This window comes from Sceloporus occidentalis, unplaced genomic scaffold (assembly GCF_023333645.1).
Source record: "Sceloporus occidentalis isolate IW3139 unplaced genomic scaffold, rSceOcc1.0.p SCAF_10, whole genome shotgun sequence".
In the NCBI taxonomy this organism is placed as follows: Eukaryota; Metazoa; Chordata; class Lepidosauria; order Squamata; family Phrynosomatidae; genus Sceloporus; species Sceloporus occidentalis.
This window is the reverse complement of record NW_028316990.1, coordinates 39,255,154-39,276,819: the sequence shown is the minus strand read 5'-3', so window position 1 is coordinate 39,276,819 and position 21,666 is coordinate 39,255,154. Positions and strand designations below refer to the sequence as shown.

Here is a 21,666-nt window from a genome sequence, read left to right as displayed (position 1 = left end):
AACACTCTGTGACAACAACGCCGCCGCCGAGGACTTTGTGTGGGAGCCAGAGATGGCAAGCATGAAGCAGGCGGAGACGGCGGGACGCAGGGCCAAGGCAGGCATAGGCAGCCCTGTCGAGGGCCACGGAGGGAAGGCCAGGGCAGCCCTGCTGTCTGTCACAAGGCTTAATTGCTCCCGACTTGCGCTCAGGGCCTGAACTGCGCCACCAGGAAACCTGCTTGCTTCTTCCCCACGGAATCGCATGCCATCCTCACAGCAGCCATTAATTAGCCGTAATGAGGGAGAAGCAGGTCCAGGGACAGCCATTAATAGCAGCCAGGTGCTTTGCACAATGCGGCAGGGGCTCTGGGCCGAGGGAGGAGGAGGCGGCATGCGCTGCCATTGCTCAGTATGTTCTGTGCTGTGACCTGAGCTCAGCAAGAAGAAGAAGAAGAAGAAGACTTGGCCACAAGGAAGGCATGGCTTCATGCTCTCCGGATGCGCCTCTGGAAACGAGGGACACCGGCTTCTCCTGGATGAGGCCAAAGGCATTCTTTCCCAAAGGGAAGCCCAGCGCCTCCAGCACAAAGGGCTCTTCCTGGCCAAGATGGCAGCCGCCAAGAGAGGCCACAGAAAAGGGCAGGAGGAGCTCTTGCCACCCTCCTCTCCCTCAAATGGCCGCCAGGCTTCTCTGCCAGGCTTCTGCCCATTCTCCTCAGATTTAGGCGCCAGCTGAATCCTCCCAGGCGCCTATTAATAGCTGCAGGGAGGGAGGGCTGGGGTCTGTGGCCCAGAGGCTGCTGCTGGTTCTCAGCTGAGTGTGCAGAGGGACAGCACTAAAAGCCCCTTCCCAGCAGGTTTTGCCAAGCAGTGACCTGATGGCTTTCCTTGGGAAGGAGACTCCTCTGGGGTCCCTTCTGGCACCATTTGCCTGGGCCAGGACTGGGCCCACTATTCCTTGGCCCTGAATGCTGTCAGTTGCTGCTGAGGAGGGCAACAGGAGGCCCCCAGGAGAAGGACCAAGCCAGGCCGCTCCGCCTCTGAGGGGAAGCAAGGCCCAAAGAGGGGCCCTCTGCCCTGAGGGAAGTCCTCTGAGGGAAGCAGCCACAGAAGGAGGGAGGCCTGCTGCGCCTGCGCGCTGGGCGCCCCGGCCCCTCCCCACCGCCCTCTGGAGCGGGAGCGCGCGCGCAGGGGAGACGGGAGCGCGGACGCTCCGAGCGTCGCGAGGAGGCCCCGCTTTACGGCCCCTTGTCTCCCGCATCGGGCCCAGTGCGCATGCGCAGCAGAGAGCGAGAGAGAGAGAGAGAGAGAGAGAGAGAGAGAGAGCGCCTCAGTGACAGCCAGCGCCGCTGCGAAGGCGGAGCGGCGGCGGCGGCGGAGGGCGCGGAGCCATGCGTCCGGTGCCCGAGGAGAAGGAGGCCGAGGCGGCGGCGGCGGCGGCGGCGGCGGAGGAGGAGGCGAGGAGGAGGCGGCGGCGGAGGAGGCCTCTGCGGAGGAGCCCCGGCGGCGGAGGGAGCGGAGGGGGGCTCGGGCGGCGTCGGTGAGGGCGGAGCGGCCCTTCCTCCCGGAGCCATGGCCTCCTCCTCCCCGTCCTCCTCGGCCTCCTCCTCCGGGGCCCCGCTTCCGACGGAGGTGAGCTGCGACGGCGGCGGAGGCAGCGTCCGGGTCCGGCTGCCGGAGAAGGAGCCGAAGGCGACGAAGGCGACGAAGGCGAAGAAGGGAGCCAAGCGGCCCGGCCTCGGCCTCGGCCTCGGCCTCGGGGGCGGCGGCGGCGGGGGCTTCGGCCTGGGTCTGGGTCTGGGTCTGGGTCTGGGCGGCCGCCGGGGCTCCCGCCGCCTGCCGCAGCTGTTCGAGCGGGCCTCTCGCCGCTGGTGGGACCCGCGCTTCGACTCGAGCAACCTGGAGGAGGCCTGCGCCGAGCGGTGCTTCCCTCAGGCGCGGCGGCGCTTCCGCTGGGCCCTGGCTTACCTGGCGGCGGCGGGGCTGCTCTGGGCCGCCTACTCCTCCCTCGCCGCCGGGGCCGCCGCCGCCTCCTCGCCCTCGGCCGCCGCGGCCCTGGCGCTCTCCGCCGCCTCCCTGGCCGGGCTGCTCTTCACCTTCTCGGCCGCCTACGCGCGGCGCCCGGCCGCGGCCTCGCTGGCGCTGACGCTGCTGGCGCTGGGCCTCTCCCTGGCGCCCCAGCTGCCCTGGGACCGGATGGCGGCGGGGGGCCCCAACGGGACCCTCTCCTGGGGCTCCGGCTCCTGGGTCTGCCTGGGCCTGTCCTCCCCGCTGGGCGGCTTCTCTCTCGGGGCGGAGGTGCTGCTGCTGCTCTACGCAGTCATGCAGCTGCCGCTCTACCTGAGCCTGGGCCTGGGCCTGGCCTTCTCCCTGCTCTTCGAGGCCCTGGCCGCCCTCCGCCTGCGCAGCCAGCCCTCCTGCTGGGGACAGCCCCAGCCCCAGCCCCTCCACTGGGAGCTGCTGGGCAGGGCCCTGCTCCACCTCTGCCTCCACGCCACCGGCGTCCACCTCTTCGTCATGTCCGAGGTGCGCTCCCGCAGCACCTTCCTCAAGGTGGGCCAGTCCATCATGCACGGCAAGGACCTGGAGGTGGAGAAGGCCCTCAAGGAGCGCATGATCCACTCCGTCATGCCCAGGATCATCGCCGACGACCTCATGAAGCAGGGAGACGAGGACAGCAGCGACAACAACCCCGCCGCCTCCGCCAACCCCGCCTCTGCCGCCAACGCCAAGCGCCACTCCGCCTCCAGCCCCAAGAGCCGCAAGAAGAAGCCCTCCCTCCAGAAGGGACCCATCGTCTTCCGCCCCTTCAAGATGCAGCAGATCGAACAGGTCAGCATCCTCTTCGCGGACATCGTGGGCTTCACCAAGATGAGCGCCAACAAGTCCGCGCACGCCCTGGTGGGCCTCCTCAACGACCTCTTTGGCCGCTTCGACCGCCTCTGCGAGGACACCAACTGCGAGAAGATCAGCACGCTGGGCGACTGCTACTACTGCGTGGCCGGATGCCCAGAGCCCCGCCAGGACCACGCCGACTGCTGCATCCAGATGGGCCTGGGCATGATCAAGGCCATCGAGCAGTTCTGCCAGGAGAAGAAGGAGATGGTCAACATGCGCGTGGGTGTCCACACCGGCACCGTCCTCTGCGGCATCTTGGGCATGAGGCGGTTCAAGTTCGATGTCTGGTCCAACGACGTCAACCTGGCCAACCTCATGGAGCAGCTGGGGGTGGCCGGCAAGGTCCACATTTCGGAGGCAACGGCAAAGTACCTGGACGACCGCTATGAGATGGAAGACGGGAGGGTGGTGGAGCGCGTGGGACAGAGCGTGGTGGCAGACCAGCTGAAAGGTATACGCACACATGCGCAACACACACACACACACACGCCCCTCTTGGCTGGGTCAGAAATGAAAAGGTTTTGTTCCCTTTCTCCAGCCTCTCCTTCCATTGGCAGGTTTAGGCATCATCCTATGTTTGCCTTGTGCCTGCATTAAAACTGAAACACGGGAGTCTCCTTTTCATGAATCATAGAATCAGAGAGTTTGAAGAGACTGTAAGGGCCCTGATCCAGTCCAACCCCATTCTGCCATGCAGGAACTCTCAATCAAAGCCATCCAGTCCAGATGGCCATCCAGCCTCTGTTTAAAGACCTCCAAAGAAGGAGACTCCACTACTCTCCAAGGAAGGAGTGTGTTCCACTGTCAAACAGCCCTTACTCTCAGGAAGTTCCTCCTAATGTTGAGCTGGAATCTCTTTTCCTGCAGCTTGCATCCATTGCTCCATTGGGTCCTGTTCTCTGGAGCAGCAGAAAACAAGCTTGCTCCCTCCTCAGTATGACACCCCTTCAGATATTTAAACACCTCTTAACCTCCTCTTCTCCAGGCTCAACATCCCCAGCTCCCTAAGAATCTCCAAAGAAGAGCGCTGGGAGATAAAGCCTGCGATGATGCATGCCTGGCAGTTGCACTGCCTTCTGGTTTTAGAACTGACATTTCAATTAAAAGTAGTGGAATTTTAATTAACTGGCAAGTATGCCATAGCAGCTCCTGACATCATCTGACTTACTGTACTGTTCATGCTTCCAGGGGCGCTTAAGAGGCAGGTGATTCATAGGCTCTTGGGGGGGGGGGGGGGTCTTTAAAAAAGAAAAGAAGGAAACAAAGAGCTGCATTCCCAAGAGCGGAGGAGCCAGGCAGCCTTTGCTTTCTGTTGCTCTCACACCTACCTCCAACAGCAAAGCTGCTGTAATAAACGCCTGCTTGGTAGGAAGCGACAGCAGCTAGAACCTGAATTACGAACAAGGGATACTGAGGCTCACATTGGAGATATAACCCTGTTTGGCACCGCTTTTCAGCATCCTGGCTCAAGGCTATGGGATTCTGGGAGTTGGAGTTTGTTGTGGGCCCAGAGCAGAGGAAAGCTGAATTCCATAGCCTTGAGCCAGAAAAGAGTTAAAGCGGTGCCAAACTGGGTTATTTCTCCAGTGTGGATGCAGCCTTTGGAGTGCAAGGGACAGCAGACTAAAACCAAAGCTCAGACCACTTGGCCAGCGCACCATGCTGCTTTCTTTTCCATAGTCGCCGCTTTCATTTTAAAAAGATCTCCCAGTATTTACTTTCTTCTCTCAGCAGTTCATAAACACACGTAAAACTCCCACGGCTGGATTTCGTTTCCCACGCTCCTGCTGTCGGTTTTTGTTCCATACGCTGAAACGGGGGAAAACGAAACCCAAGCTTTCCTGCTTTTCCTATTTGATTGTAGAATATGTCCTTTCCAGGGAGGTAGAATTCAGAGATTCAGCCATGTCAGTTTGCCAAGGGGTCTTGTAGCCCCTTTTGAGACCGACTGTGTGAAAGGAGTGGCATCAGCTTTCCTAGACTTGGTCTGCTTCCTCAGATGCAACAGATGTAAGCTTATGCGACAACTCTTTTTTCTTGCACAGTCTCAAAGGTGTTACAAGATCCTTTTGCCTGTAGAATATGTAGTATATATGTGAAAGAGCCATTTATTCATTGTCATGAGGCTATAAATAAGCTTTAGCTAGTAAGCTGTGATATTGAAGCCAGTTCGATATTCTATTGTTATTGCAGAACAATAAACTTTGGTGGATTCTGGTGTCATCAGAAGTTTCTGGTGGGCTGCTGTCCGTGAAACTTGATGCCACATAAAGCTTGGCTGCTTTTGCAGCAGCAGATTAATGGGTTGCCCTCTTGCCTGCATTTCTGCCTATAATACTCTTGGGTCCCGAAGACCAACCTGAGTCTCTGAGGTGAAATGATTTTAGGCTGAACTGTAAGCATTTGGCAAGGGAAGAGATAATAGAAGACCTTCTGGCTGCAGCAGAGCATGTTGCTACCAAAATGAAGGTGTTCTGTTTTCTCCTGTGAGCAGCAGCTGTGTGAGTATGTATGTTTTGGAAAGGGTTTCTTTGCAAGCAAGTGAGAAGGATAGTGCAAGAATGGCTTTGGCTTTGTTAACTCTAGTTTTCTTTTAGGCTTGAAAACGTATCTGATCTCTGGCTTGAAAGTGAAGGAGCCCCAGTGCAGCTGCTCACAGGCCCTGCTTCCGGGTCTGGAAGCAGGAGACAGAACCAAGATGCCTGGAGCCTCATCGGTGGAGAATGTTGGTGACTCAGGAAAGGGTTTCAGGCAGCCAGAAAAGAATAAGGTTAGTCAAATATGGTCTTCTTTTGCTTGTGGTGTAGAAGCACCCCCAGGACATAAAGCCAGGGTCTTCGGTGTATTTCCATGGATCCTTAAGAGAAAAATTGCAAGGACGTCTTGCTTTCTCTCTGTTATAGTGCCATAAAGTGCAAGAAGGAAGGATATTGGCGTCCGTTAAAGAGTGTTTTGCGGAGGGAGGCAGGGAGCAAGCAGTTTCTCTTGCTGCGTGTGCCGGGGAAGTGCAAGTACCCCCAGCCCTTCATGGACTACTTATTTGTCTATTCAGTATCCTGCCTTCCTGTCGACATGGGACCCAAAACCATGTAGAAGAAAGTTAAAATAAGATGGAACAAACAATTAAATGATGCAAAGGTTAAATCACAATTAAACTAATTATTATAAGCGTGGGATTTTTAAATGCAAGGATAAAAATACAGCTCAATAATTCCCATGAAAACCAGTTTAATCTTGAGATCCATGTGCAAATAAAAAAGGTCTTTATCTGCCGGCAAAAGGAGAGCAGAGAGGAGGCCAGCCTAGCGTCCAGCGGGAGGGAATTTCACAGCCTGGGAGCAGCCACCAAGAAAGCCCTCTCTCCTGTCCTCAAGAGATGGGCCTCTGACTGTGCACAAAGGAATGGGCATCCAGGGCAAGAAGGAGGTGGTGGGTCCCCCCTACAACCTCAACCCAACAACCTTGAGATTATATGCCCTGGCAAAACCAAAGCTTGTGAGTGAGATTCTTGTAGTCTGGATTCTTGGCAGGATCCTTTTGGTTGCATTTTGTAACCATGTTAAAGATTCTGAAATATTCATACTGTAGAATATGCTAACGCTTGCAGTATATGAAAGGAGATGGCCATCTTGCAGTGTATTTCTCTTTGGTTTCAGACGTGCCCTTCATGCAGCATTACATTTGCACCTTCTTGTGCTGTGAATATAGACGAAGCAGCTATCCAGAATGGGGGCCAGGACGAACATAAACACAGTGCAAAGGTAACTTATTCTCAGTATGCGTTCTTCTCTGACAGTTTTTCCTCAGTCGCAATAGTTCAAAGCTGCAGAAAGGGATAGGAGTCAATTATGAAGTGAAATCTCACTGAAATGACAGCTAGTGCAGAATCATGGAATGAAAAGCAAAGGGTCTTGGAGGTCACCAGGTTCAGGATATATAGTGCTGGCTCTCTAGCCTTTGCTTAAACACTTTTGGTGAAGGAGAGTCCACCAACTCCTGAAGTAAACTGTTCTGCTGTGAAAGGGTTCTTGCTATTTTCAAGCTTGGTCCAGATGCTTCCAGACGTTGTATTTGTGTGATGCATGTTGAAACCTTTAGACGAGTGGAAACTTCCTGGTGTGATGTCATGGGGAGCTGCATCAGAGGTCTGTTGCCAGACCTTTGCAGATGCCATTGCTCAAGCCACTCTGTTTGTGTTTAGCCTCCAGTCTTTGTATAAAGGCTTTCTTGCTTCACTTCTCAGCGCTGGTACAGGCATTCTCAAAAGATTTCCTTCTCAGAGAATCAGTCCCTGATTCGGTGCTTCAGAGTGCCTCAGTGCTATGCTTCTCTATATCCCAAAGTTTTTATTCCTCGCTGAAGGAATAAATGAGGCATAGTGGTTCACTGCTTTCATTCAATCCTGAGATGTGTCTCTAAACATTTTTCCCTATCAGAACTGTATACCTCCTAAATAGCTGCATGCTGATGGTTCCAGTGACCTTGTAGTCAGTGCAGTGTAAAGGGTAAGAGACGTGGTCTTAAGGGTTCAGTCTCTGCCCTCCCATGGACCTCACTGGCTGGTCTGGGGCAGATTCCTCTTGGGTAGTTGTGCAGATGAATCAAATGCAGGCTGCTATATGCTCCTAAGAAAGTATGCATCCTATTTTAGCCCACAATCTGGCCATCTTTTGATGCTGACAATGTGTTTATGGCTCTCTTGGTGGCTGGAACTCCCTGCCAAGCACAGTGGGCTGGCTCCCTCCCTCTTGATTTTCTGCTGGCAAGCAAGGTGGCTTTGTTCAGGCAAAACAAGTATAATTTGAGCTCTTTGTGCCTAACACACTCCTTTGTGTCTTTGCTCTTCTTTTGGTCTGAATTAGGGCCCTGGAGGGTGCAGCCCAAAGTCCCAGAATGGACTTTTAAGTCCTCCTCAAGAGGAGAAGCTGAGCAATAGCCAAACCTCGTTGTATGAAATGCTACAGGAGAAAGGAAGATGGATGGGTGGGAGCTTGGATAATTCACCTCTGCTGCCATTACGGTTCAAAAACATCAGAGAGAAGACCGATGCTCATTTTGTAGATGTGATTAAAGAGGACAGGTGAGGAGGAGGAGGCACAGGATGGCAGCAAATCTTGGCTTGTACCAGGAAAGCTAATTCTGTGACAGGACACCCCCCCACACACTATTTTTGCAACCCTCCCTCACTCCCCCCCCCTTTAAAAATATTTTGGGGGAATTACACCTCCGGAATTAGTCTTCTAGGTGCACAAGTCTCCTCCGAAGCAAGCCACTCCCGGCTAGATTGAGCAAACAACCAGCCAAGGCCAGTGACTGGAAAACTGGAAGTGACTTTTTGGTTTTCTTGAATAGGGCTTGTGCATTTTGTTCACCCCTGACTTGCACAGTCCCCCCTGTTCCCCTTGATGGCATTGGTAGCTGATGCAGAGAGAGATCCTGGGTTAGGTTAGTTGGCTAAGCAAAATCATTGACATGGTCCAAGGGTAGGGGAACATAGTTCTAAGGGCCACAAAAAGGACCTTAGAACTCCCCAAGACCCCCCCACACACACACACACACACTTATATAAACTGCAGGCCCCCAGCCACCTCTGTTTAGATGTCTCTAGTGAGTGTTTCTCACCCCTGAGTTCCTGCAAAAGGAGTTCTGCTTTGCCAGCTCTTAAGCACCCCTACAATGCTGGAGAAACAATGAGAAACATCACTTTGGCTCCACTTTTCCCTGCTCTGGGGAGCAAGTGCCCCTGTGCTGACAGAACTGCCTTGAGCTGCTTCCCTTTCCTCCCAACCTGGAGAAAGCGGCAGAGAGTAAAGGTACCAATCACTGAAAAAACTGTTGCATTACAAAAGGCCAGACATGTGAAGAGCAGCAGCATCCAAGAAGGGTAACCTGGGGGGGGGGGGGGAATGCTTCTTAAAATGAGAATCGTATAGAAGTTGGTTACTTTGAAATTGTTCATTATCCCTCTTTCTCCTAGCTTGATGAAAGACTATTTTTTTAAACCGCCTATTAACAAGCTGAGCCTGAACTTTCTGGATCAGGATTTGGAGATGACCTATAGGAGCAGTTACCAAGAAGAGGTGTGTGTTTGCACATGTGTGTTATTGATTGTTTACTTATTTACCGATATTTGTAGACCAGTGAAAATGTCAAAGTAGCACACAACAGTGAGCAGACATAAAGTACACAACAGTAGATGACATCAGCAAACACGCGCCTTACCCCTGAGAGTAGATGATGGAGCTGGACTTTGCAAAAATAAGCTAGTCTTGAAAATGAGAATTCTTGCTGCACAGCTGATAATGGAAAGAACTGGGGATTTTTTGCATCTTCTTCACACTTGTCTGCCAGATACTATAATATGTACCTCCATAGTCTCCAAGGAAAGCATCTCCAAGCCATCTTACTTTGCAGAAAGGCTGACTTGGGGATTTAATCCTTTTTGTGCGTGTCTGTAAAGAGGATGGCTCTTTGGCAACCAACCTCATGGTTTCTCATCTGCCTCCTTGGTTCCAAACAGGTGATAAAGAATGCCCCTGTGAAGACCTTTGCCAGTGCTACCTTCAGCTCACTTCTGGACGTGTTCCTGTCCACGACCGTCTTCCTCATCCTCTCAGTCGCCTGCTTCCTGAAACAGGGGATGGCCGGCTCCCCTCCTCCGCCTGCAGCCGTGGTTGTGGTGGCCATTGCCTTCTTGCTAGCGGTGCTATCCCTTATTGTTTCCATCAGGTAAATGAGGCAGCGTCAGGGTCTCTCATCTGTTCCTGTCAGGAAACCCATAGAGTCTCAAGGGAGGTGGGGCCTATTCCTTTGGTTTTACATTTTTTCTTTATTTGCTTGTTTTGAAAACCCACACCTTGAATACTTAACAAAATTGGTGGAAAGAGATGTGTGCAGGTTTTTTCAATTCCTGCCCTCGAAACCTAAATGTACAATATTCCTGTTGCAAGCTTTCGAAGCTTCACTGGTTTCTTCATCAGGGAAGGTGTTGCAGACCAAGCAGGAGAAAAAAATTGAAGATGTTAGTCATAGGCCTGCATTTAGCTGTTCCTCTTCTTAGTTAAGATGGAATGGAGGCTTATCTTTCCTTCTGGTCTTGTGGCAACTGGGAGATTCCCAAAGTCCAGGAAATTTAACATCCATTTGCCTCACAACAAAGACACTTCCTTTGCAATCCAATATCTGTTCTCTGAAGATGCCAGCCTCAGATGATGGCAAAATGTCAGGAGTCTAGAACATGTCCACATAGCCTGAAACCCCCACAAAAAACAATCCAATATGTTCCCATCCTTGCCCCTTTGTTAGCCAGAGGACACTGGATTTCTCAAGGAGCCTCCATGCTCTCCATGGGCAGCTGGATGGAGGCGGGCCACACGGCTACCCCTGGATGCCCTAGAAACATGCTTTGTACCCTATAAAGGAAGCAGGCCCCTCCTTTTCCCATGCTGTAGGCCCTGGGTGGGTGTGTATGGAACTTCCGTGGGGCCAAGCAAATCCAATTTAGTCGAATTGAATATTTAAGCCTTATTATTGAAGGTTTAGCTGCCTGGGCCCATTTTATCCCAGGAGTGAGAAAGGCAGAAGAAGAAGTGGGAGGAAGAGGCTGCAGCCGCCCTCCTCCTGAGGGAGAAAAGTGAGCATGCCAGCTCCACGTCTGGAGAAAGGTGGTCGAAGAGCCACACGTGTCAACTTTCTTGGAGGGGAGGAAGGGCTCAATCATGTGCATCTTTTGTGCTGTAGTTCTATGACTGATGAAAAGGTGATTGCATGAGAAAAGTGTTGTTTCTGTGTGCTGTATGTGCCTTCTTTCCAGAATGGCGTTCTTCTTGGAGGATGTGATGGCTTGCACTAAACGGCTGATGGAGGTGATTGCTGGCTGGCTGCCGCGACACTTTATTGGTGCCATTTTGATCTCACTCCCTGCTCTTGCAGTCTTCTCACACTTCACCTACGAATTTGAAACCAACATCTATGTGAGTTGTCAGCATTCTTTGACACAGGTAGAAAAGGGGAAAGGAGCTAGGAAGACCCCACCTACCCGCCTACCCTCATGTCCTCTTCTTAGGGGCTCTTTTGCCTCCCTGCCAGAGGTTATGCGGGGTGAGATGGGGTCCCTAGCCAAGCCACACGACTTCTGCCAGGCCCAGTTCACTGCCTTCCTTCCCCAGCAGGGGGGGTCCAAGAGCCACCGGTCACTCAGTGCAGCCGGTCCTGGCGCATGTGAGCCAGTGGGCACCCATCCCAACTTTCCTGCAAGCTTTCTCAAGGAACTGGGGAAGGGGTAGTGAGAAAGCAGGAGGTTTTGGGGAGGTAACTATGTTGTAAGCTCTGCAGAAGGTGAGACATAGCTACCCTTACATTTAGCCTCAGTACTGTCTGAATGATGGTGCTCTTGCTGTGAAAATCACTTAGGAGTGGGGTCTTGTCTTTGGAAGAAGCTCTTGTTCAAGCCCATGACAAGCAACTAACAGCTGCTGTCTCTCTTTGTTGCAGCATACCATGTTCATGTGTTCTGCAATCCTCATCACCATTGTCCAGTACTGTAACTTCTGCCAGCTCAGCTCCTGGATGAGGTCTTCTTTGGCCACTCTTGTTGGCGGAGTCCTGCTTCTCTTGCTCTATGTGCCTCTGTGTCCTGACAGGTGAGCCTCAGCAGACAGGCTGTTCTAGGTGCCACCGTTCTAGGTGCCACATCTTGCCCATCTCCTGGGAATTGGGCTGGAGGGGTCTTAGTTCCACAGCAAAGAGCCCTGGAAGCATCAGCAGGCAGCCAAAAGAAAGCAGATGCAAGCAGACATTTCATTGCTTTGGGCTCAGTAGAAGCTCCACTACTGTAGCCAGCCAAGGCATACTTGGAATTGTTGTCTACCTGTCTGGTTAGTCTCAGAAGAAAGGGAATTAGACTGGCCTTTCAGTTGTTCAAGGAGACATCTGTAAGAGCAAACAATAGAATCTGAAGTGGCAGAAAGCACGGGGATTGATTATTATTATTATTATTATTATTAACCTTTATTTATAAAGTGCTGTAAATTTACACAGCGCTGTACATACAATCTTTTTAATTGGACGGTTCCCTGCCCTCATGGGGCATCTCCCATTTCAAGATACATAGTGCACCCATTTCACTGTTCCATACATTGGGTTGGTGGTTGATGTGCTTTCCTCATACTTTTCTGTTTCTGTTTCAGCTTCATGGAGGAGTCTCACCTTGATTCAGCAATGAACTTCAGGTAGGCATTTAGCATCCATTGGCTATCCTTGCCACTCTGGTCACTGCTGGACCAGGCGGCCTCTTTCATAAGCCCTTGCCCCATCCAGCAACCCTTCAGTGCTGCAGCTGATCCATTTCTAGGCAAAAGTCAGAGTGCTGGTTATGATCTTCAGAGCCCTATATGGCTTGGGTCCAGGCCATTTGAAACCCCCCATCTCCCTATGGGAGCCTGCCCACACTCTTAAGATCTGTAGGGGAAGGCTTTCTCTTGGTCCCACTGCCATCCCAGGCATGTTTGGTAAGGACACAAGAGAGAGGCTCTTGGTGGCTACTCCCAAGCTGTGGAACTCCCTTCCCTGGGAGGCCCCCTCGGCCCTCCCTGCCGTCTTTCCAGCAGCAGATAAAGGCCTTTTCATTTAAGGAGCATTTGGTTTGTAATGTGTTGCAGCATATGGAGCTTTTTCATGGATTGGGTGTTTCTGTTATGTTTTGTATGTTTTTTTTTAATTGCTTTTAACTTGCATTTCTAACTAAACACACACACTAAATTAGAAATGCAAGTTAAAAGCAATTTATGGTTTAATTGTGTTTTAACTTGTAAACTAAGCTTTTTAGTTGTGCAGTGCCACGAATTCTGTGCTGGGAGAAAGGCAGGACATAAATTAAAATGAAATAAACACATAATTCTGTATACTCATAACTATTACATGTAGAAAACTTTCTCTTCACTTCACCTTCCCTCTAAAAACTGGCATTGCTAAGATTTCAAAGAAGCCCTGGCAATTGGTATCATAGGACATGGTTTATACTTACGGCATAAAAGCCACCAAGCCTGTGCTGTTTCCTTTGGATGATCGGCCCCTGGATGTGGGGCTCTTGACCTCTGCCTGTCCCTCACAAGGGGATGTGGAGGAGAGACGGAAAAGGCTGGTGGAAAGAGAATCACCCTCACATTTTACCCTGAAGGTTATCATTCTGCAGGGAGGCCAGCTTGCATTTTCTCTCAGTAAACTGGCTCCTGTTTCAAGCCCCTCATAAGCCACGTTCCCACTGCAGTACAGTACATTGCAGTGGCAAGGCCAATTGACAATTACACACATGGACTGCCATGCTGTAACAGTTGCGCCATGTAGAGAAATGTTGATACAGAGGTGTTGACAGAAGCTTGTGAACTGAAGTACTGGTGTCTCCTTTGGCAATGTACAGGTATTTCCCACTGTGGAAGAGCTGTGAGTATCCACAGGCCTTCAGAGATAGTAGACATGCCCAAAGCATATTCGCATGTTTAGTTCCACTGTACAAAATGTGGTTGGTGAATCTTCTTATTTTTCTTTCAGCTCCATGGAAATCTTCAACTCGACCCCAAACTTCAGGTAAGCGTTAAAATCCTGTGGCTTGTCTTGCTGTATCTGTGCCTCAGAGGGCTTTAATGAAATACAGTAACCACTTTAAAAATCCTTACCTTTATTTAAGAGGAAGGGTTTATATTTAGAACTTAATACCTTTAGGAGCTTGTCTTTTATTAGCAACTTGAGAATAAATAGTGAGATCCAAGGAAGCTGGTTGTGAGTGTTCATCGATAGGCATAGCAAGAATAGTGAACTTTCCTTTTGTTTTTCACCAGTTATTATAAAGCTCATGTAACATACTGTTCTTTTTCGGGGTCTTTGTGCCTCATAAATATGGCTCTCTTGTGCCTGCGCAGTGGGTCATTCAGACCCTTCCAGAGCTGAGCAACTTGTTTTGACAGTGACCCTGACTGTAAACATGTCTAGAAGCGGTTCCCGTTTGCCTATCAGTTTCAAGGCTGCCAGAGCAGCAGACCTATGTTCAGACCCAGCAAAACCCTCATATAAATGTTTTTTTAATGGATTAAAAAAAATTCTGTGCCTGCCTGTGTTTCATTCATCTCTCTGTCTCTCGCCCAGGTTTGTGAAGAATGCATGCAACAAGTCAGGCTCTGAAGACTTCCAGAGGCCAGCTGATCTGATTGGGCAGGAAGTCATTCTGGGTCTCTTCCTTCTGCTCCTCTTGGTTTGGTTCTTAAACCGGGAGTTTGAGGTCAGTTACCGTCTGCATTATCACGGGGATGTGGAAGCAGACCTCCACCGCAACAAGATCCAGAGCATGCGAGACCAGGCCGACTGGCTGTTGCGGAACATTATTCCCTATCATGTGGCAGAGCAGCTGAAAGTGTCCCAGAGCTATTCCAAGAACCACGACAGCGGTGGCGTGATCTTTGCCAGCATTGTCAACTTCAGCGAGTTCTACGAGGAGAACTATGAGGGTGGCAAGGAGTGCTACCGTGTCCTGAACGAACTGATTGGGGACTTCGATGAGCTGCTGAGCAAGGCTGAGTACAGCAGCATTGAGAAGATCAAAACCATTGGGGCCACGTACATGGCAGCCTCTGGGCTGAACGCCTCCCAGTGCCAGGGTGCCAGCAACCCCCATGCCCACTTGCAGACCCTCTTTGAGTTTGCCAAAGAAATGATGCGGGTGGTTGACGACTTCAACAACAATATGCTGTGGTTTAATTTCAAGCTGCGGATTGGGTTCAACCATGGCCCTCTGACAGCCGGGGTCATTGGCACCACCAAGCTCCTGTATGACATCTGGGGCGACACAGTCAACATTGCCAGCCGAATGGACACCACCGGGGTGGAGTGTCGCATACAGGTGAGCGAGGAGAGCTACCGCATCCTTAACAAGATGGGCTATGACTTTGATTACCGGGGGACAGTCAATGTGAAGGGGAAGGGGCAGATGAAGACCTACCTCTACCCCAAGTGCATGGACAATGGGGTGGTCCCCCACCACCAGCTCTCCATTTCTCCAGATATCCGTGTGCAAGTGGACGGCAGCATCGGGCGCTCTCCGACCGACGAGATCACCAACCTGGTGCCTTCTGTACAGAACTTGGACAAGATGGCCCATGCTTCAGAGCACAATGTGGAGATCAAAGACGGTCTGCCGTGTTTCAAGAAGCTTCCAAAGGAGCTGGTGAAGCCAGACGACCGGCACAGGCTTGGCAAGGGCAGAGAGAAGTGCGACGGTGAGGAGCCAGGTCCTGAGGAGGCCAACGAACTGACCAAACTGAACAGCTCCAGGAGTGTCTGATGCGCTGGGGAGGGAGGTGTCGGGCTCTGGCTGCAGGAGCAGCAGAGCTGTTCTTGGCTGGCTGTGTTCTCCGGGGGAGCAGCTGGGAGAGGAAGAATAGAGGGCAAACTGCTCCACGGTTGCCTCCTGTTACGTTGGCACCTGGGTCTGAGTGCGGATCACAGCCATGCGGGGCTTTTGCCCCTCTCTCCCGCTCCCCTTGGAACAGTCCTTTGGCTGAGAGGAGACACCAAGTGCCTTCCAACAGACTCTGCTGGACGCCTCATCTAGGGACAGAGGGACAAAGTCACACCGCAGGTGGGGACCTCTGTACGTTCCAGGGATGCGCCGCGGTTATATGTCAGTTTAGTTTTTTTATTATTATTTTTGTTTCTTACCAACACTACTCTTCTGTTTCTGTTTCAGCTATTGCAGCTCCTTTGTACGTAAACACAGGGGGGAAAATTGCACGTTTTCCTCCCTTCTGTGACTGACAGAAAAGAGACGTAAAAAAGAGAGGGTCTGTGGCAGCCCAGTAGAGAGGGGCCAGGAGTGGATCGTGGAGGGCTGTGGGGGGCATGGGGTGGGACAAGGAATGCCCTTTGAGCTCCACTGTGTGCTGTAACTGGACATGTGCCCATTGCCATCGCCGCACCCTCCCCTCCCCAGGAGAAGGGGCCGGTGCAGATGGTGCCCTAGGAACAAGGCCAGGGCCAGTCCCAGCGCAGGAGCCCTGCTTCTAGCCAGGGCCGGCAAGACCCCTTAAGATTTCTGATGACACTACATTATCTCAGTCTTATCTGACCCAAAGAGAGTGAACTTGATCAGTAATTTGAGACTGCCTGTTTTTCTTTTTCTTTCACCCTCCCTCCCTCTCCCCCAGCTCTTGATATTGTGGGAGCAGTAGCGATTGTAGGCCAGTGGCTGGCATCACCCCACATGCCAGTTCAGCCTGTGTGCTTTCAGCTCAGGCAGGCTTTCCCTTGGCAAAGTTGGTGCCCAAGGGAATAAGAATGCCAAAGCTCTCCCGGGTGACTTATTATTAGGCAGGACTGGGGCAGTGCTTGTGCCCTCGCTTCCAGTGTCTTTAGGGTCAGGATGGTGGGAAGGCTCAGGGCTGAGTGGCCCAAGCGTGGCAAGATGGCCAGCCTGCCTCCCTTGCCTTTGGAGAGGAATCTGGTCTTCTTCCACGTTTATTTGGTGCATCTCCAGCCCATGCCAAACGCCTCTAGGTCCTGTATAGCCAAATTAGAGAGGATCCACTTGTTCAGCCATCATCTACCCAACAGGTGGAAACAAAAGGCAGTTTTCTTCCTGAGTGCAGAAGACAGGGAAGGGAGTCAAGCCTGTCTTGAGTTGCACCTTCCTGGGTTGCCTGGTGCCTAGGTCCGTGCAGGGAGCCCCTGTGTCCCTTTTACTGCAATGCCCACGGACCCTTCACAAGCGAGGAGGCCAGGATGCGGTGGTGCCTTTGAGCTAAGACCTTATGCAAGTGCATCCCAGGAGTTTATTGTCCCAAAGGGTCTTTCTCTTGACCCCGTTCAAATAAGGCTTTTTCTGCCTCTTCCCTTTTGCATGCCACGCATATTTATAACGGCTGCATTGAACAGCATTGTAAAATATGCATCTTTGGGGAGAGGTTCAGGGGGGTGGGGGTGGGGAAAAAGGGGTAGTCTCTTTCCAGCAGAGGCCCAGGCGCCAAAGGCCAGGCGGGGCCTCCATCCTTGACTTCCTTTGCTGCGAGGATAACGCTGCATGCTTCTCCAGACGTAGTGACAAGCAAGGGCAACCGTCTTCTCTTCTTCACTCTCAAGTACTGTACTAGCCTTCACTGTGGCTGCAATCCTAAGCACATTTACTAGGAATTACCTCCGGTGTATGGGATGGACTGACTTCTGAATAAAGGTGTGCAGGAGCAGGCTGGCTTGTGTTGTCGCCATCGTTGTCTTAATGCTGCTCTCCCCAAAGCCCACATCCCAACCCAGCAGGGCCTTGGAAAGTGGGGGGTGGAGGGGTGGGAGGCACGAGGAAGGACAGGTGGCACTTGGGGCACGTCTTCTGGAGACCACAGTGGACACATTGGCCTCGCCGAGAGGCATCTTGCCAGGCTCTGTGGTGAACGGCTGCAGGCAAACGTCTTTTCCTCATAGGCTGTTCTGACACTGGCAAAGGGTAGTGGCCTGTTGTCTGAGGGATTCTGGGAGGTATAGTCCAAAGTCAGCTTTTCCAAGTTCTACATCTTGGTCTGGGGGCCAGCCTCCCAGGTTTCTGACATTGGCTGTTGTGAGAATTGTCACCCGTGGATCTGCATAAACGAAAGCTAAAGCACCAAACCAGAAGAGCAATAGCACTGCCCCACTTGGCGGACTGTTAGAGCCAAGCTCTTTCCGGTGCCAAAGCACACAAATGGTTTTGTGTTGTCTTCTCTGGGAGGCCCTGGAACTGTGTCTTGCCATGTGTGACCCATGCAAGGGGCCTGCCTCTCCCTCTGGCGCTGTGGATTGCTCTGCCTTGGGGCAGCTGGCACAGGGAACGTGGGGTTTGCTTCTCTGCTCTATCCTGGCAGAGCAGTGGGACCCACAGATTCATGGGGCTGAAAGGCGGCTGAGGGCCTTTCACAAGAAGCCCACCCGGCCCAAAGAAGAGTTAGCATGCGGGGGTCTGTAACATCTTGTTTAGGACCGTGACACAACAAAAGTGGTCTTTCAGATTCTCCAAAACCCCTTGGCAAGCTGGCTTGTGCAAAATATATGGGCTAGATGTGCAAAAACCTGGCCAGGGTTTTGGAGGACCTGGGCAGACACTCCGGCCATTTGCTTGCAATGAGGCCGACTGCCAAGATGGAGAGTGCGAAGGTACTGAGGGGCATCGCGGTCTCAGTTTATGTGGCTCTCCTGCGGACAAAGACAGGGGCTTCCCTGCAGCTTGAGTCCGGCTGCATGGTCTGCCATTGCAATCCCCACCAGAACTCTTTTGGGTAAGATGGGAACATTTTGTGGGAAGAACCCCTCTGACCCTGAGGCCTGCCAGCCGGGGCCCAAAGGCCTGGAAAGCGATGGTTTCTAGGTGGGCAGGTGTTGCGCTGCTTCAGAGGAACCTCCTTTTGCAAAATGCACCAAGTGGGGGTCAGTCCTTCAGAAAACAAGCTCTCTAGAGAAGACAAAATACGAAGCATCTCCCAGAAGCACAGAGCAGTAGCTCCTCAGTCTGTAAGGAAAGGCAGCAGAGCACTGGGACAGTTGGCTGCTTTTGGGGCGAAGGGCAGCAGCCAAGAGGGAGCCCCCCAGATCTGGGCCTGGAAGGGAGGAGGCTGGGGAGGGCTGGCCGGAGCCTGCCTGCTGCTCCCTTATCAAGGGCTTGGCCAGGGCAGCAGCTGGGCCTGGAGGGGAGGAGGGAGCCAGATAAGCAGAGGAGCATGGAGCAGAGATAGCAGGGCACAGGGCAACCGCCGCAGGGAGGGGGCGAGCTGGGCCTCCTGGGCAAGAGCAGGCAAAGGGGGCAGGAAAGGGAAGGGGGTCTGGCCAGGACTAGTAAGTGTCCCAAAGGCAGGGATGGGGGGTGGAAGCGGGCAGAGGCTCAGAGACCCTTTGGAGAATGAGCTGAAGGGGGGCCTCCTGGCACCCACAGACCCATTCATAGCCATGGAAGGCTGCCAAAGGGGGCGCCCAGAGGGGCCATGACCCCTACACACTTGCAAGCCAGCCTCTTTGCCCCCACCCCTGGCATATTGCCCTGGCCTCTGCCAAGACTCCTGAAAGGGTGAGGCTTCTCCTTGGCCCTCTTCTTCCTTCTGTGGGGTGCCTGCGAGGTCTAGGGCAGGCCTCCCAGTGGGGCTCGCAGTGTTGAGGGAGGCCGGCCAGCCCCCTCCCCACCTCTTGGCCCCTCTCTCACCGTCTGTATGGCAGTGCCCCTCTGGGCCACAGGCCTCTCTGGGGCAGGAGGGGGCACCAAGGAAGGAGGTTGCCTCCAGGGCCCTCTGAGGAGCAGGGGAAGAAGAAGCCCAGCCATGGCCAGTGGCCAGAACTGGGCCAGCCTTCGCCCATGGCCATGCCAGCCTGGCAAAACCAGCTTCTCCAGCCTTGATGCAGCCAGACTGACTCCCCAAAGTCTTGCAGCATCGCGAGCCAAGGGCAGTGGGTCTCAGGGAGGCCAAAGGAACCGGGGCAAGAGGGCTGTATCTTAGAGCTGGAAGCAGCCCAGCCCCGTTCTGCCAAAGCACTCCTGAAGCAGCCCCCTCCAGGCAGCCTCGGCTTAAAGACCCCGAAGAAGGGGAACCCCCCCCCCCTTATTCCGAGGCAGTCTATCCCACTCCCCAGGGCCTCTGGCAGTCAGTCAGCGATTTCCAGGGCTTCGGTGAATCCAACCTTTCCTCTCCAAGGCTGCATCCACACTGGAGAAATAACCCGGTTTGGCACCGCTTTAACTCTTGTCTGGCTCAAGGCTATGGCATTCTGGGAGTTGGAGTTTGTTGTGGGGCCTTCCTTCCTTAAGCTCGGCTCCGCTCTGGGCCCACAACAAACGCCACCTCCCAGAATGCCATAGCCTTGAGCCAGGGCGCTGAAAAGCCCGGACACTCCGGACAGCTGGACCTGCAGCTCCCTCTGGGCCGAAAGGGGAGGGATGATGGGAGCTGCAGTGCTGGCCTTGCCAGGCCGCCATGTAAGCCTGGCTCTGGGGCCGGCTTTGGCTTCTGTCCGGGGCTCTTCTTCTCCTCCTCCTGGCGGCTGAGGGGGGCGACCCCCGGCCTCCGCGGGGCCTTTCCCGGGGACTGGGGCTGGCCGAGCGGGAAGGGCTTGGAGGGGCGCCGCACCGGGGAAAGCGGGGGCCGGGCCACACTCTCTGGCCCCCCGAGGCAGGCAGGCAGGCAGGCGGCCCAAGAGCAAGAGCCCGGAGCCGGCTTATCGGGCGCCCCAGGCAAGGCGGCTCCCTCCCCGAGTCCGGCCGCGCCCGCTGCTGCTCCGGCGGGGCCAGATAGAGCCTCCCGGGCCCCCTCCCCTCAGGCTCCCGGGGCTCCCTCCGGCCTCTTGGGGGCTTCCTCTCCCCCTCGGAGGGGCCCCCAGAGCCCCCTTCGGGCGGGACCCCTGCTCAGCCCCACTCGGGGTCCTTTCCTTGGGGGGGGGGGAAGGAGGTCTCCCATCCGAGGGCTGTCCTTCCCGCTGAGCTTCTGCCGGACAGTCAGCGAGTGGCGCTGCCTGGGGACCTTGGGGGGGGCCTTGGAGGGGGCCTTGGGGGGCCTCCTCAGGGGGACCGAGTCCGGGCAGCCAAAGGGGGGCGGATGAGGGGCCTTGCAGTCGGGCCTGGGGCGGGGGGGGGCTTGGGAGGGCCGGGGCTCCGTCTCTCAGGGGCCCTCCCTCCCTCGAGGGGCGTGGCCAGGGGCGGGGGGCGGGGCGTGGGCCTCTCGGGGGCCATAAAAGGGCGGCGTCGGCGGCGTCTGGGGACCGGAGTCTCCAAGATGACGCTGACCGAGGACGACAAGAACCACATTCGGGCCACTTGGGGCCACATCAGCAGCAATGCCGAGGCCTTCGGGGCAGAGGCCCTCACCCGGTGAGTAGGGAGAGCCCCGCCGGGACTCTGGGGGGAGCCAGGGCCCCGGGACCCCTCCCCGCCGGGCCCCTCTGACGGCCCTCTCCCTTCTCTCTCTGTCTCTCGGGCGGCGGCAGGATGTTCGCGGCGCACCCGTCCTCCAAGACCTACTTCTCGCACTTCGACATGTCTCCGGGCTCGGCGCAGATCAAGGCCCACGGCAAGAAGGTGGTGGACGCGCTCACGCAGGCCGTCAACAACCTGGACGACGTGGCCGGCGCCCTGGCCAAGCTCTCCGACCTCCACGCCGAGAAGCTCCGCGTCGACCCCGTCAACTTCGGCGTGAGTGCCCCCTCTCTTCCGCCCCGCCCCGGCCCCTCTTTCCCCCGGGAGCCCGGCCTGACCCTCCTCTCCCTCTCTCTCTCTCCGGCCCTCAGCTGCTGTCCCACTGCTTCCTGGTGACCATCGCCGTCCACAACCGAGGGCCCCTCAACGCCAGCATCCTCCTCTCGATGGACAAGTTCCTCAGCATGATCGCCAGGATCCTCTTCGCCCACTACCGCTAGACAGGCTCCTCCGGCCCCAGGAGCCTCCCTCGACCGGCCCCCTCCGGCCCCGAAAGAGCAATAAAAACCTCTTGGCTTCACTGGCACTTTCTGGTCTCCGCCTGGCTTCTTGGGGAAGAGGGCGAGGGAGGCAGGGAGGGAGGGAGGCCGGGGGGAGGCCTCTCGGCAAAGGACCCCGACAAGCTCCAGAAGGGCGGGCCAGTTCCAGGGCGGCCCTGGGCTCCTGGGGCTTCCAGGGGAGGCAACATTCGGGCTCTTCCTTGGCAGAAGGGAGGGCCTCTGCTCCCCAGGAACCGGCAGCATCGCCTGCCCCCCTCCCCATGGGCTTGGGCCCCTTGGAGGCCCCGAGGAAGGAGAGCCCAGCCCAGCCCTCCTCCTCCTCCT

At 54.5% G+C, this 21,666-nt stretch overlaps 2 protein-coding genes across 2 annotated transcripts; both read left to right on the top strand.

Moving 5' to 3' along the window:
- The first annotated feature begins 1,257 nt into the window (after positions 1–1,257).
- Positions 1,258–17,110, top strand: LOC149306581 (adenylate cyclase type 9-like). The gene is made up of 11 exons (XM_089540910.1): positions 1,258–3,331; positions 5,478–5,650; positions 6,537–6,641; positions 7,743–7,960; positions 8,858–8,960; positions 9,401–9,609; positions 10,694–10,853; positions 11,374–11,522; positions 12,069–12,110; positions 13,429–13,464; positions 14,020–17,110. The coding sequence occupies exons 1-11, from the start codon at positions 1,258–1,260 to the stop codon at positions 15,209–15,211; spliced, it is 4,461 nt and encodes a 1,486-aa protein (XP_089397036.1). The 3' UTR covers positions 15,212–17,110.
- Positions 17,111–20,616: 3,506 nt separating this feature from the next.
- On the top strand, positions 20,617–21,368 carry LOC149306580 (hemoglobin subunit alpha-1-like). The gene is made up of 3 exons (XM_089476805.1): positions 20,617–20,737; positions 20,854–21,058; positions 21,154–21,368. Exons 1-3 carry the CDS (start codon positions 20,643–20,645, stop codon positions 21,280–21,282), a joined length of 429 nt encoding a protein of 142 aa, XP_089332931.1. The 5' UTR covers positions 20,617–20,642; the 3' UTR covers positions 21,283–21,368.
- Positions 21,369–21,666: the final 298 nt, after the last annotated feature.